At 36.4% G+C, this 13,487-nt stretch overlaps 1 protein-coding gene across 4 annotated transcripts in view; it reads left to right on the top strand.

The window, feature by feature from the left end:
• TTC27 (tetratricopeptide repeat domain 27) overlaps positions 1-13,487 on the top strand; it is a 198,691-nt gene that overhangs the window by 148,917 nt on the left and 36,287 nt on the right. For all 4 annotated transcript variants that reach the window (XM_078349511.1, XM_035272835.3, XM_078349512.1 and 1 more), the window contains 2 exons: positions 1,665-1,717; positions 5,717-5,882. In XM_078349511.1, coding sequence (XP_078205637.1) covers positions 1,665-1,717; positions 5,717-5,882 — 219 coding nt within the window. The remainder of the gene's footprint in view (positions 1-1,664; positions 1,718-5,716; positions 5,883-13,487) is intronic.

The raw sequence follows: 13,487 nt of genomic DNA, 5'->3' as shown, positions 1-13,487 counted from the left end.
GTCTGAACAACAAAGAGAAGGTTAGAAGTTTTATAAAAAGGAGAAATGTTACAAATTGCTCTTTGAGAAGTTCATTGGCATTTATAATAAGGGTTTAGGGAGCTGGCCAGCTTCCATTGATGAGGGATGGTGGAGGGCAAAATTAGCCCCAGAGTTTCAGCAAATTATCTCAGAAACTGCAGATAAAACTGGTTTCAGGTTACAGCAAGCAGTTCCAGCAGTCAGGCTGCTTTCATTTGATTCTTTTACAGCTTTAATATCTCTACTAAGATTCCCTCAAACATTCTCTCATTATGTTCATGTTTTCCTTTAAATCTTTGAACATGTTTATGATAACTATTTTGAAATCCTATGCTTATTTCAACGTCTCTCATTTCTGGTACTGTTTCTATTAACCAATTTTTTTCCTTTGGTTATGTAGGAAATTTTTCTGCTTCTTTCCGTGTCTACCATTTTAAAAAAATTGTATTCTACACATTGTGAATACTATGTTGTTGGGTTTCTTGGTTTTATTCTGTTCTCTTAAGAAGGATTGAGTTTTATTTGGTATTCAGTGAAATCACTCATAAATCAGCTAGTTTTTAATCTTTGTTAAAGTGGGTCTGAAGTTGTTATTTTCTTAAAACCCTTTTTAAAAAAATATATATATACAGAGAGAGAGAGATAGGCTTCACTCTTTTTACCAGGCTAGTCTCAAACCCCTGGCCTCAAGTGATCCTCCCATCTTAGCCTCCCAAAGTGCTGGGATTACAGACGTGAACTACTACACCCAGGCTTTTAATAACCTTTTCTTAAGGTATAACCTCTCTAGGATTGAACTTAATGCTATGGGCAATCAATAAGAACTCTTGACCTTGGCTGGTTTGGAACTTGAATAGCTCCTAGCACAATGTGACCTCCAAAATCTCCATTCAGCTCATAGCTCTCTAATAGTTGTTCTTTGCCAGACTTCAAGAAGTTACTAATTTTGCCATGTCTGGAAGTGGAGGTTCACTGCCATTTAATTTTTGAATCGTATGTGTGGGACTTGAGAACTATATTTACTATATTAGATGAAAAGTGGAACAAAGAGAAATATATAATTTATATCATTCTTGTTAGAATCAACATTTATATAAATTCAATCCAATTAAACTGATTTTAAAAAATTTATATAACAGTTTTGTTTTTGTCATTCGTTATAGGAATAGGTAGAGAAATATATTTGATGGATGAAATACTAGGTAGTAACACTGGAGAACAGATTCTTTTTTTTCCCCCTTATCCAGTGAAGAAGGATGTTGATATAATGGCAAAATCTTTTAAGATAGGAAAAAACAGTATACTGCATTACCTTTTTTTGTAATAAATCTATGTAGTACTATATAGAGTATGTTGTAAATTATCTTAACTATTTTGTACATCCAAATTTGAAAATAAAATTTTAACTGAATTGCTAATTAGTACAATAATAGTTATATTGCTTGGTTGATTTTTTAAACCTTTTTCTAAATTATAAAAGTCCATCCTAATTTAATTTCGCCATATACCTTTAAACATACCTTCTTGAAAATTGTGGTTTAAAGAGTATATATTGGACTTCGAAAGTGTGTTGTACTTTTGGTTTCAGCAATAATTTTACCTAAATGAGAATAGTTAATTAACTGAATTCTCTATCATTTCAGAATGCTGAAGCATGGAACAATTTATCAACCTCCTATATCCGATTAAAACAAAAGTAAGTTCATCAGAAAAATATGAAGAACTTTGCTTCCAAAATAAACGAATGAGATTTTCTACAACTGAACATTATTTCAGTGTTTCTCCTTATTGCACTTTTCTCACCCATGTATATGAAATAGAATAACTTAATTCAAACTAAATTAACTTGAATTCTAAATATACAGTTTATTTATTGAAAACATTTTATAGGTAATAAAATAAGATGTTACTGGATATCTTTACTTAGTACTGAAGTTTTACATTCTACCTTTCATTACATGATAAAAGCAAACACATGTTTAGTTGGTCAACTGAATTGACAGGTATTTGTATTCATTGCTTGCTTTGTATTAGCATTATTGAGAAATGTAAATAAATATGAGCCAATGTCTTCAGGGAATGTAGGTTTAAAAAATAAAATACTATGCCATCTTATTTTAAAAATTGATTAGCGTATAAGCTATTTGTGGCAAATATCAATCGAGAATATAAAGAGGGCTAAAATAATCATACATGATATTTGTAGCACACTTCTTATGTGCCAGCCACTCATTTAGTCCCATAGGATCAAAGAAGAGGGAAGGCGTGTGATCTGGATCAGAAATGCTTCTGAGAGAATGTTGGACTCAAGCAGTAATTTGAAGGATGGCTAGAAGGGGCAGAGGAAAGCTTCTTAGGCAAGGAAAATGATGTGACCAAATGCAGAATGACAGGAATGAATGTAGTATTTTAGGAGAGAGGAAGTAAAATAGCCCAGCTGTAGAGTAATTTGAAATATTCAGTGAGACATAAGGTTAGAAAGGTAGGTTGTAGTAAAATTGCAGTATTTTCTGATTATTTGACTAACGAGTTGAGACTGTCCCGTTGAGAATAGGAAGGCAGAGATCTCAGTGTGGTAATTTCATGAAGAAAGAAGCTTTTGGGGAAGATTTATCTGGTGGCAGTATGTGAGGCAGACTAGAGAGGAAACTGGAGGCTGGGAAACCAGTTAGGACACAGCTGTTGTAACAATTCAGGCGTGAGATAACTAGAGTGGAAAAAGAAGGGGCAGATGCCAAAGTGTTTATAAAGGGGGCAACCAACTAACTGGGCTTGTTGACTAGCTACGAAAAGCGAAGGAAAAGGAAGAGAGAAGGACTGCTGTTGCCAGAGTTCTAACCAATTAATTAAAGGATGGATATATTTTCATTTTTATTTGGCCTTACTTTCAAACTTAATTTTTCTTGGTGGAATCACAAGATAATTTCCGATGACGTCATTAAATCCATATTACGTTAAGATCATGAAATGCTGCCTCTGATCTTGGATGACAGCGTCCATAAAGTACTGTCTGTTCTACCATTCTCTTCAGAAGATAATATTATGTTCTTGATTGCAACTGATTGTGTTAAAACTCTCTGGAGACCTTTTTGGTTTAAAGCAACAGGCTGGGGAAGTCCCTGTCATAGTTGTAGAATGATCTCAGTGAGTTTTTCTGGCAACCCAGATAAGTTTGTACGAGTGAGGCTCTTGATACCTTGTCTTCCAGCCCAATCATGTTAGGAATTCTGCTTTCTCTCCTAGGGGTTCTTGTATATTGTTTCTCAACTTTCTTAGCTTCTTGCAACTCCACAAATAGGTATTTGTGCAAAAGTCGAGTGGTAAGGTCAGAGGTCAGTCATTTCTTTTATTCTTTCCTGTTTACTCTTTTCTTTCTTTGCTAAGGCTCCAGACAAAGCTAATGGGATTGTTATTTCTGAGGTAATTATTAATGCTCACCTCAGAAGAATCTATTCATGCCTTAAGACGGCCCATTAGACTATTTCATTTATCCCTTTGTGGTCACAAGATTCTTCATTAAAGTGCTCTCTTTGCTGTTTCATCTGATTCCCCTCGGTATCATGTTCCTGTCAGTCCCATAGAAAAATGCCTCATCTTCAGATATAACTTTCATGTGTAATATCTCTACTATAGAAGGGTTTTGATAAGTGAATCCTGAAAGGAAGCACCTTACAAAGAAGCTATATTTCCCAAAAAGGAAAAAAGAATTCATTGAGCAATTTTGAGGCTAGGAAATTATGGATAGAGGACGGGAGGACATATAAGAAAAAGGATATTATAGATTTGTAATTGTTGAGTTATTTTCCAGTAGTATAACTTCACCTCCAACCCCTGTGGACGGGAGAACTGGGGAGTCTTGGTCCAACACCGTTGGAGGCAGTTGTTATTAGATGGAGGTGGTGATGGGGTAGAGTAGAGAAAGGAAAAAAAGAAAAACGTATCCTAAGGAAACAATTTACGACTGAAATTGAAGACATGTTTCCTTTCTTTCTTTTTGAGTTCCCTTGTATTTTTGCAAGAAGGAATCCCTTAGATCTCTTAGTGTCAATAGATGGTAAACAGTCTTAACCTTGTATATCTAAAAATGTTTCATTTTGCATTTATTCTTGAGTGGTAAGTTTAGCTGATTATAATATTTGTGCTAACAGTTATTTTCACTCAGCACTTTAAAAGTAATATTCTGTTGTCTTCTGTCGTCTTACTGCTGATGAAATAAATATATGTTGTCATTTCTTTGTAGATATTAGGAATATCTTTCCTAAATTTCACACAGTATTTCTAGACATTGGTTTGTCTTTGTAATGCTCAGTCAGTATGTGAAATATACTTTTGATAATAGAATTTAGATATCTGTTCATATCTGGAGAATTCTCAGCTTTTTGATATAAAGAATCCTGCCATGCTCTGCATTTGTTTACTGTAGAATGTCTATCAGATGTATAAATCTTACCTCTTATTCTTTCCTCTGACTCTTTCCAGCTCTTTTGTTTTTTAATTCAAATTCTGTATGAACTCCTCAGTATTATCTTCCAATTCCAGATGGGATTACACTGTATTGACAACGCTGATCAGTTTCTCCTTGACTATGTACAGTCTAGTTTTTGTTAGCTATGGAGGTTTTTTTGTTGTTTTCATGCCTCCTTCAATACTGACATTTCCAGTTAGTTTTTATTCACATCTCCTTGTTCTTATTTCATTTCTTCCTGTTTTTGTTTCACGATTTTCTGTTCCAGTATAAATTATTTCTTTGTCTCAGTATTCTAAACAAATTTATTTAAAGACTTGATAGATTGTTTCAATTGTTCCTTAAACAATCTTTAAAATTTTTTTTCATTCCTCCCTCTCCTCCTCAAAATATTATTTATTTATTTGATGGAGTCTTGCTCTGTCACCCAAGTTGGAGTGCAGGGTCATGATCTTGGCTCATTGCAACATCTGCCTACCAGATTCAAGTGATTCTTGTGCATCAAGCCTCCGAGTAGCTGGGATTAAAGGCACATGCCACCACACCCAGCTATTTTTTTTTTTTTTTTTGTATTTTTTAGTAGAGATGGGGTTACACTTATTGACAAGCTGATCTCGAACTTCTGACCTCAGGTGATCCACCCACCTCAGCCACTCAAATGGTGCTGGGAATGTAGGTGTTAGCCACCATACCAAGCCCCCTTAAAATTTTATCTTTAGTAAATGTATGTCCTGTTGTTAGTTTTGTTGACTATAGGTTTTTTCCCCACAGGGTGTAGAATTTTGGTTTGTGGCATTTTGGTTGCAGATTCATGAGGAGTGTGTTGTTTTGTTTTGACCTCCTTGCCTCTGCTCCCTGTGCTACTGTGTGCACCTTTTGTCTTGCAGGTTTACAATTGTACTTTCTTGGCCATTCTGACTCCAGCTTTGGAACTGAGTGTGCCTTCTCTTGAGGTGATACTGTGATTGATACCTAGTTATAAAATAATGTTCTTGTCAGTAAATAGGAAAGGAGTATCTCTGTATGTATGCTACGTATACCATAGGGTCTGTCATTGAATTTTGTAGGGAAATTTTAGGTGGTTTTGTGTTGTTTGGATCTCTAATTCTTTTTGTTAATATGAGTGAATAAGGACTGATAGTCCACATTAGCATGTTGTACATTTAGCTATGCTTTATTCTAATAAAAAGGAGTTCATTGTTGCTCTCTTTAAAATTTGACCTTCAATAGAGTAAAAGCTTTTAGAACTTTACAAGAAGCTCTCAAGTGTAACTATGAACACTGGCAAATTTGGGAAAACTACATCCTCACCAGCACTGACGTTGGGGAATTTTCAGAAGCCATTAAAGCTTATCACCGGCTCTTGGACTTACGTGACAAGTACAAAGATGTTCAGGTAGGATATTAATATTTTGTTATTTCAGTTTGTGTTTGATATTAATCCTTGATGATATGGTACAAATTATTTCCTTAAATATGCACAGGAAAATTTTGTTAAACACATGTAACATATGAAAAGGGTATTTTTTTATAGTCATATATTCTTCATTATATACGAATTCTGGAATTCTAATGCCATATTTGTGTAGTCATAAACTGAATATTACTGGGACTCAGTTATGAAATCTGATAGGTATGTGAGTTACATATGTATAATCACTTAGCAGAAACTAAATAGGACACTGTGTTACTTATCACTTTGGGTATCTCAGTGTATTCTCTGACTTGTGGTAGCTGGAGTAACTCCTTGAGTTAATATAACTCCTGCACTTACATATATGGTTTTCTTTCTTTCTTTTTTTTTGCTGGGGGGAGGTCCTTTCTAAATATTGTATACTATGCATCCATTCTGGACTTGAATTTTACAGCATAAAGATTATTTAAAACTGAATGAAGTCTGGGTGTGGTGGCTCATGCCTGTAATCCCAACACTTTGGGAGGCCGAGGCAAGCGGATCACTTGAGGTCAGGAGTTTGAGACCAGCCTGGCCAGCATGGTGAAGCCCCATCTCTACGAAAAGTCCAAATCTAGCCAGGCATGGTGGCAGGCACCTGTAATCCTAGCTGCTTGGGAGGCTGAGGCATGAGAATTGCTTGAACCCAGGAGATGGAGGTTGCAGTGAGCAGAGATCATGCCACTGTACCCCAGCCTGGGTGACAGAGTGAAACTCTGTCTCAAATTAAATAAATAAATGGGTGACACAGCGAAACTCTATCTCAAAATAAACAAACAAAACTGAGTGGAATGATAGCCAAGTGAATGAAGGGATAGCAGTTTTACATCCTAGAAAGTGCAGGGGCTCTAGTGAATCTGTTTGCACAGTCTCCCGACAGCCACAGTTGTACTGAAATCTTCCATTGAGACAGTTCTTCCTCTTCTACACTTAGTGCCTTGGCAAGGGCACTGATGAGACTCTGAACAGATCTCAGTATATTGTGACCACTGAAGATAGTGCATATCTCTTGTTTACTGCAACTGTGATTTTTAAGTTCTTTCTTTACTGGAAAAGATTTCTGAAACCTGTTCCTAAAATCTCAAGGAGAATGTAAATCATTTATATTGATAGTATATTCCATCTTACACTTGAAAGAAATTCTGTTGTTTTCTTTCCTGTTAAAAAAAATGTACATGAAACATTGAAATTCAACACTCCTCATTTAGATATTGCTGCTGGCTCAATTCCAGCATTCTTTAGAATCACACACTTTCAGAGCAAAAAGGGACTTTAGCAGTCCTCTACAGCTAGGCTGAATAAGTTTACACACCAAGTCAGAAAGGAGTGTGAAGCTCCCCTCCTTCCTGGTAAGGTAGATGGGGCATTCTTCAAGCTGTCAGTCTGTTTTTCTGTCCTCTTGGCATTGCTTCACTATGTCATCTCTTCCTTAGTTGCCTTAGAATTGGCTTCCTTTTAATGAAGCTTAATGATCCCATTAATCTTCTGTCATCTGCCTCTATTTCTTAACTGATCTTCTTTTCTTTCTGTTGTGAGTGAGATTTCCTCTCTAAATCTATACTTTAACCACAGTAATTTCCTTCATGTCTGCTAAGGATTAGTAACATTTTGGATCCTGAGAAAATCCTGATCACCCTTTCATGGATGATCTACTGGTGCTCTACTTGGCACCAGTAGGAGTTGTTTTATATAAGGTTCCCAGATGGGTCTAGGCCTCTCTCCTCCAATAAGAGACAGAACTATGATATGTACTCATGAAAGCAAGGGACTTTTCTATTTGCTCCTTTATTCTCTCTCGCTTCCCAAGGCACATAGAGCAGGCCAAAGTGGTGTGTGGTAAAATAACAATAATTAATATTTACTGAGGGCTTGCTGTGTGTCTGAAACTGTCCTAAGAACTTCACATGTATTAGCTCATTTTCTTCTCACCACAGCTGTGGGGATAGGTTTACACTATTATCATAAGCTATATCTGACTCTGGATGGATGGATGGATGGATGGATGGATGGATAAATGGATAGGATAGATCGAACTCCCCGCCCACTTGTTTTAAGGAAACTAATAATATTAGACAAAGTAACTGTTCAAAGATTGTTTGGTAAAGCTGTTACTTGTATATCATTAAGAGTTATAAAGTCATTGAGATAATGCTGATTTTAGTTGACTTAGATGAATTAAGTATGGCAAATCTTGCTAACTCATGTATTCTAAAAGAAAGGCAAGAAAAAATGAAGCAGAAGCAGTTACAATAGCTGAAAAGGTATTGAACAATTTTATTTAAATTTCTTTTTTCTTACCATCCCCACCACCCCCAGATTAGGAGTCTCATTCTCTCTCAGGATGAAAAACATTCTTGCTAATGTTTAGATAATACTTCTGTATTTGAATATATGTAAATGTATGAGAATAGAGGTGATATTTACAATAATCTATGGTAGTAACAGTGGTATTATAGATACTAAAGGACATAATTTTGATAAAAATAACCTGAGTATGTACATAGTTGATTCTCATAAAACTTCCAGTTGTGATTTGCCATGTTGGATGCCAAATCAAAATCATTGGAATTTTAAGAACATTTACTTAGAAATCTTTCAGCTGGCTGGGCACAGTGGCTTGCTTATACCTGTAATCCCAGCATTTTGGGAGGCCAAGGCAGGAAGATTGCCTGAGCTCAGCCTGGGTTTGAGACCAGCCTGGGCAACATTGCAAAACCCTTTCTCTACAAAAAATACAAAAAAAATTTAGCTGGGCTTGGTGGTATGTACTTGTAGCTACTCGGGAGCTGAGATGGGAGGATCCCTTGAGCCTGGAGAGGTTGAAGCTGCAGTGAGCCATGATCACACCACTATATTCCAGCCTGGGTGACAGAGCAAAACCCTGTCTCCAAAAAAAAAAAAAGGGGAAGTCTTTCAGCAGCCTTCCCTAAGAAAGAATAAGAGGACCCAAGATGCAAAGAAATGCATTTGAGCATTTTTCAGAAAAGGAAAAAAATCTAAAAATATATATGTATTTTTTCCTAGTATGAATTCAGATACCATGATTTAACTTTTATCTAAAATAGATTTTTTCAAACATATTTTAGTGGTCATAGTCTTAGCTTCTTACTTTTCTAATCATGGGGAATTTTCAATATAGCAAAATGAAGTTCTTATTCCAATTTAACATGTTGTAATCCTGTACCTGTTTTTTCTACTTTATGGATGTGGTGGATTATTACCATTAACGTTTTTTTCCTGTGCGTGCGTGCGTGTGTGAGTGTGTGTGTGTGTGTGTGTGTGTGTGTGTAAATTCATGCTTATTTTAATAAGCATGGGTAAATTAGCCTCAAATTTTTCTGTTTTTTCCTCACTATTTGTAATTAAAGAATGAGTGAATTTACTACCTTTATCATTTTCTTGTTTGTCCATTTTATAATTTAATTAATACTATTTTAATTGACAGCCTCTAATTGTATACATTTATGGAGTACAATGTGACGTTTTTGTGTGTATATATACACACACACACATGCACATGTACACACACACACAAGGTAGAATGATTAGATCAGGCTAATTAACATACCCATCACCTTGTTTACCTGTCTTTTTATGGTGAGATATTTGACATTTTATTCAGGCATTTCAAAATGTACAAAACGTTATTGTTGTCTGCAGTCACTGTGCTGTGCAGAAGATCTCAAACTTAATCCTCTGTCTGAAACTTTGTATCCTTTGCCCAATAATTCCCCACTTCCTCCCCACCCCACTTCCACCCTACCCTGACTCTGGTAACCATCATTCCTTTCTGTATAGTTTTTATTAGTATTATACATATGCTACTGATTTTTGTATGTTGATTTTGTATCTACATTTATTTAATCAGTTCTAATAGTTTTTAAGTGGACTCTTTAGAGTTTTCTCTAAGATCATATTGTCAGCCAATAGGGACAGTTTCTCCTAGTTTTTGCCTATTAGAATATCTCTTATTTCTTTTTCTTGCCTAATTGCTCTGTCTAGGACTTCTAGTACTATGTTGAAAAAACCTTTGTCCTAATTTTGACTCATATATAGATTGGTAAAACCCAGGAATGCTTTTCTATAGTAGCACTTATTTGTATTCATTTCTAGATTATACATATTTTTATTCATCTATCATAAAACTGATTTTCAAAAAAAACTGATTTTCATGTTTCTACATAATTAGTTGCTGTTCAGTTTTCCAGCTTTTGAGTATTGTAAATAATGTCATGAATATCCTTCCAAACAAATCCTCATAAATAGCCATACATCTTTACTCAAGGTAAATTCTACCATTGATTTGTTGGGATATTTTTCCTTTTCCTTTTTCTTTTTCTGGATACCTTGAGCAACATTTTGGGGAAATGATTTAAGTATTGCATTGTTGACATTCATTTGCTGTTTATATGTAGAAGAGGAAGGAAAGGGGATTAACGTATATTGAGTGCTTACTATGTTTCTGCCACTTAACACAGCTTATCTTTTATTGGGCATACAGTATGTGAAGTCAATACTAAATAGTCTTCAGTTTATAGTTGATTAATATGAGACCCAGAGAGCTTATATAACTTGAGCAGTCATTTGGCTAGTAGGAACTGAGGACAGAAATCACAGGTAGGCATATCTTATTTTTTTTCTTTATGCCATGCCTTGAAGTTTATGGGGAAGATTTATGTCAAAAGCACATTTTCCTATCATGTTAATGTACCTGTGAATGATATCTAATAAAGGTTTTTAAAAATTGAGACATGATTTGCAATAATAACCCAGGCATTGTGGCATGTGCCTACAGTCCCAGCTACTTAGGAGGCAACAACAGGAGGATACTTAAGCCCAGGAGTTCAAGGTTTCAGTGAGCTATGATCGTGTCACTGCATTCCAGCCTGAGCAACAGAGCAATACCCCATCTCAAAAGAATATGAAATAAAATAAGAAAATGAAAAATAATTTGCAGGTAATTTTAACTACTACTAAATATATATATATATATATATATATATATATATATATATATATATTTTTTTTTTTTTTTTTTTTTTTTTTTTTTTTTGAGACAGAGTTTCGCTCTTGTTACCCAGGCTGGAGTGCAATGGCGTGATCTCGGCTCACCACAACCTCCGCCTCCTGGGTTCAAGCAATTCTCCTGCCTCAGCCTCCTGAGTAGCTGGGACTACAGGTGTGTGCCACCATGCTCAGCTAATTTTTTTTGTATTTTTAGTAGAGACAGGGTTTCACTATGTTGACCAGGACGGTCTCTATCTCTTGACCTCGTGATCTACCCACCTCGGCCTCCCAAAGTGCTGGGACTGCACCCGGCCTCTATTATGTATTCTTATGTAATCACCACCCCAAACAATTATGGACTGTTTTCATTATTACAGAAAATTCTCTTACATGTGTTTCCAGTCAGTTGAAACGCCACCTCTTCCCCCCATGAGGCAACTACTTTCTCATTTCTGTCTCCACAGTTCGGTTTGCTTTTTCTTAAATACCATATAGATAGAATCATACCATATATATTCTTGCATATTGAGGTTGTCCTTTGTGTGTATTTTTATTTGATGCTTTCTTTGGGGTAGGAGAAGATGGTGTTGATGTGCAGGGGGGCAAGTTGCCAGTGAAACTGATGTCCTGGTACACTTGCTGTCTGTGCATTACCTGAAAGTAAAGAGAGGGGGAGGGAATGGATATATGTTGCATATATTATAACTTTGGAAAATAGGTATTCTCTCCATTTAACTGTTGCGGTATCTGAGGCTTAGCAAAGTGAATTAATAAGGTTGATTTCTTATAGCTAGCAAGCAATAAAGCTAAGGCTTGACATCTGGCCTATTTAATCTAAAGCCCTTTCCACAATCCAAGAATTGTTATTTTTGCTTTTTGGTTTTTTTCTGAAGAACTAAAAAAGACAATGCTAAACTGCCTATCTTTCTCCGATAACTGAGGTTTGGGGAAGCCAAGGGTCAGGGTTATCAGACCAGGAAACAGAACAAGTACTTAGAGAGCTCCAAGTGGAGCAGGGAGTTAGCCAAGCAGGGGAGGTGGGAAATTGCTTCATTCCTGGCCTGGAGCCCTCCTGGAAGTTTTTGTAATGGGTCCTAAGGCAGTCCTATTCCTTCCTGCTGTGAGGACCTCCAGGAGTCAAAAGGGCCAGTGCCTTGTACTTTAGGTCAGACTTTGATGAGACCAGTGCAAGGAAGTCAAGGTTAGTGCCGGGGATAGAGAATAGTTAATACATTTCACTTTGTGGAGATTCTTCTACATTTATGTTGGAATTGCCACTCCTCTCTGTGAGAGGCCTTCAGCTCTCTTCCCAGGCCATTGTTAGTTTCCCAGTCATTCTCTGCTTGCTGCATTCCCTAAGTGTGGTTCCTGATGGAGGTGAGAAATAGGGATGGGATGAAACAAAAGTTCTTCTACCTAAATGAAATAGAGAAGTGAGTAAGGGATTTAAAGGCCATTACATGAACTCAGTGGCATGGTACTGGTTTGGGAGGGATGTGAAGGACTATAGAGCTATTTTTACTGATTAAAATGAAATCTGTCGCATACAAAGAATTCCTCAATAAGATTGTCAGCAGATTTATCATCATAAACTTCGGGGACCAGAAGGCAGTGGGCTGTTGTATTCTAAGTGCTAAAAAAAAAAAAAAAACAAAAGTGAGGGAGAAATTAAGACATTCCGGGATAAACAAAAGTTAAGGCAGTTCGTTACCACTAGAACTGCCCTGCAAGAAGTGCTCAAGGGAGTCCTGCAGGGTGAAAAGAAAAGACATGGAGACAATAACTCAGACCTGTATGAAGAAATAAAAATCTCAATAAAGATAAGTACAAGAACAATTATAAAAGCTAATATTATTGTAACAATGTTTTTGGTTTTTGTTGTTGTTTGAGATGGAGTCTCGCTGTGTTGCCCAGGCTGGAGTGCAATGGCAGGATTTTAGCTCACTGCAACCTCTGCCTCCTAGGTTCAAGAGATTCTCCTGCCTCAGCCTCCCGAGTACTGGGATTACAGGCACCTGCCACCATGCCTGGCTAATTTTTTGTATTTTTAGTAGAGACGGGTTTCCACCATGTTGGTCAGGCTACTCTTCAGCTCCTGACCTCAGGTGATCCACCCACCTTGGACTCCCAAAGTTCTGAGATTATAAGCGGAGCCACTGCACCCAGCCTGTTACAATGTTTTTTAACTGTACTCTTAGTTTTCCACATGATTTAAGTGACTAATACATTTTTAAAAAATCGTTATTAATCTAAAAGCCAGTAGCATTGTAACTTTGGTTTGTAGCTCCATATTTTGTTTTCTGTGTAATTTAAGAGACTAGCGCATTAAACATACTAGTGTATGTTTTGGGGTACACCATTTATAAAGATGTAATTTTGTGACATCAACAACCAAAAGGGGTAAGTATAGCTCTGTTAGAGAAGCAGAAATTTTGTATGTTAATGAATTTTATAGTAGGCATGTATAGAACATTCTACCCAACAACAGCGTACATATCTTCTCAAGTGCACATGGGACATTATCTAGGAGAGACAGTATGA

The sequence above is a fragment of the Callithrix jacchus genome, chromosome 14, assembly GCF_049354715.1.
Source record: "Callithrix jacchus isolate 240 chromosome 14, calJac240_pri, whole genome shotgun sequence".
In the NCBI taxonomy this organism is placed as follows: Eukaryota; Metazoa; Chordata; class Mammalia; order Primates; family Cebidae; genus Callithrix; species Callithrix jacchus.
The sequence above is the reverse complement of the archived record's forward strand: the minus strand, read 5'-3'. Positions and strand labels throughout refer to the sequence as shown.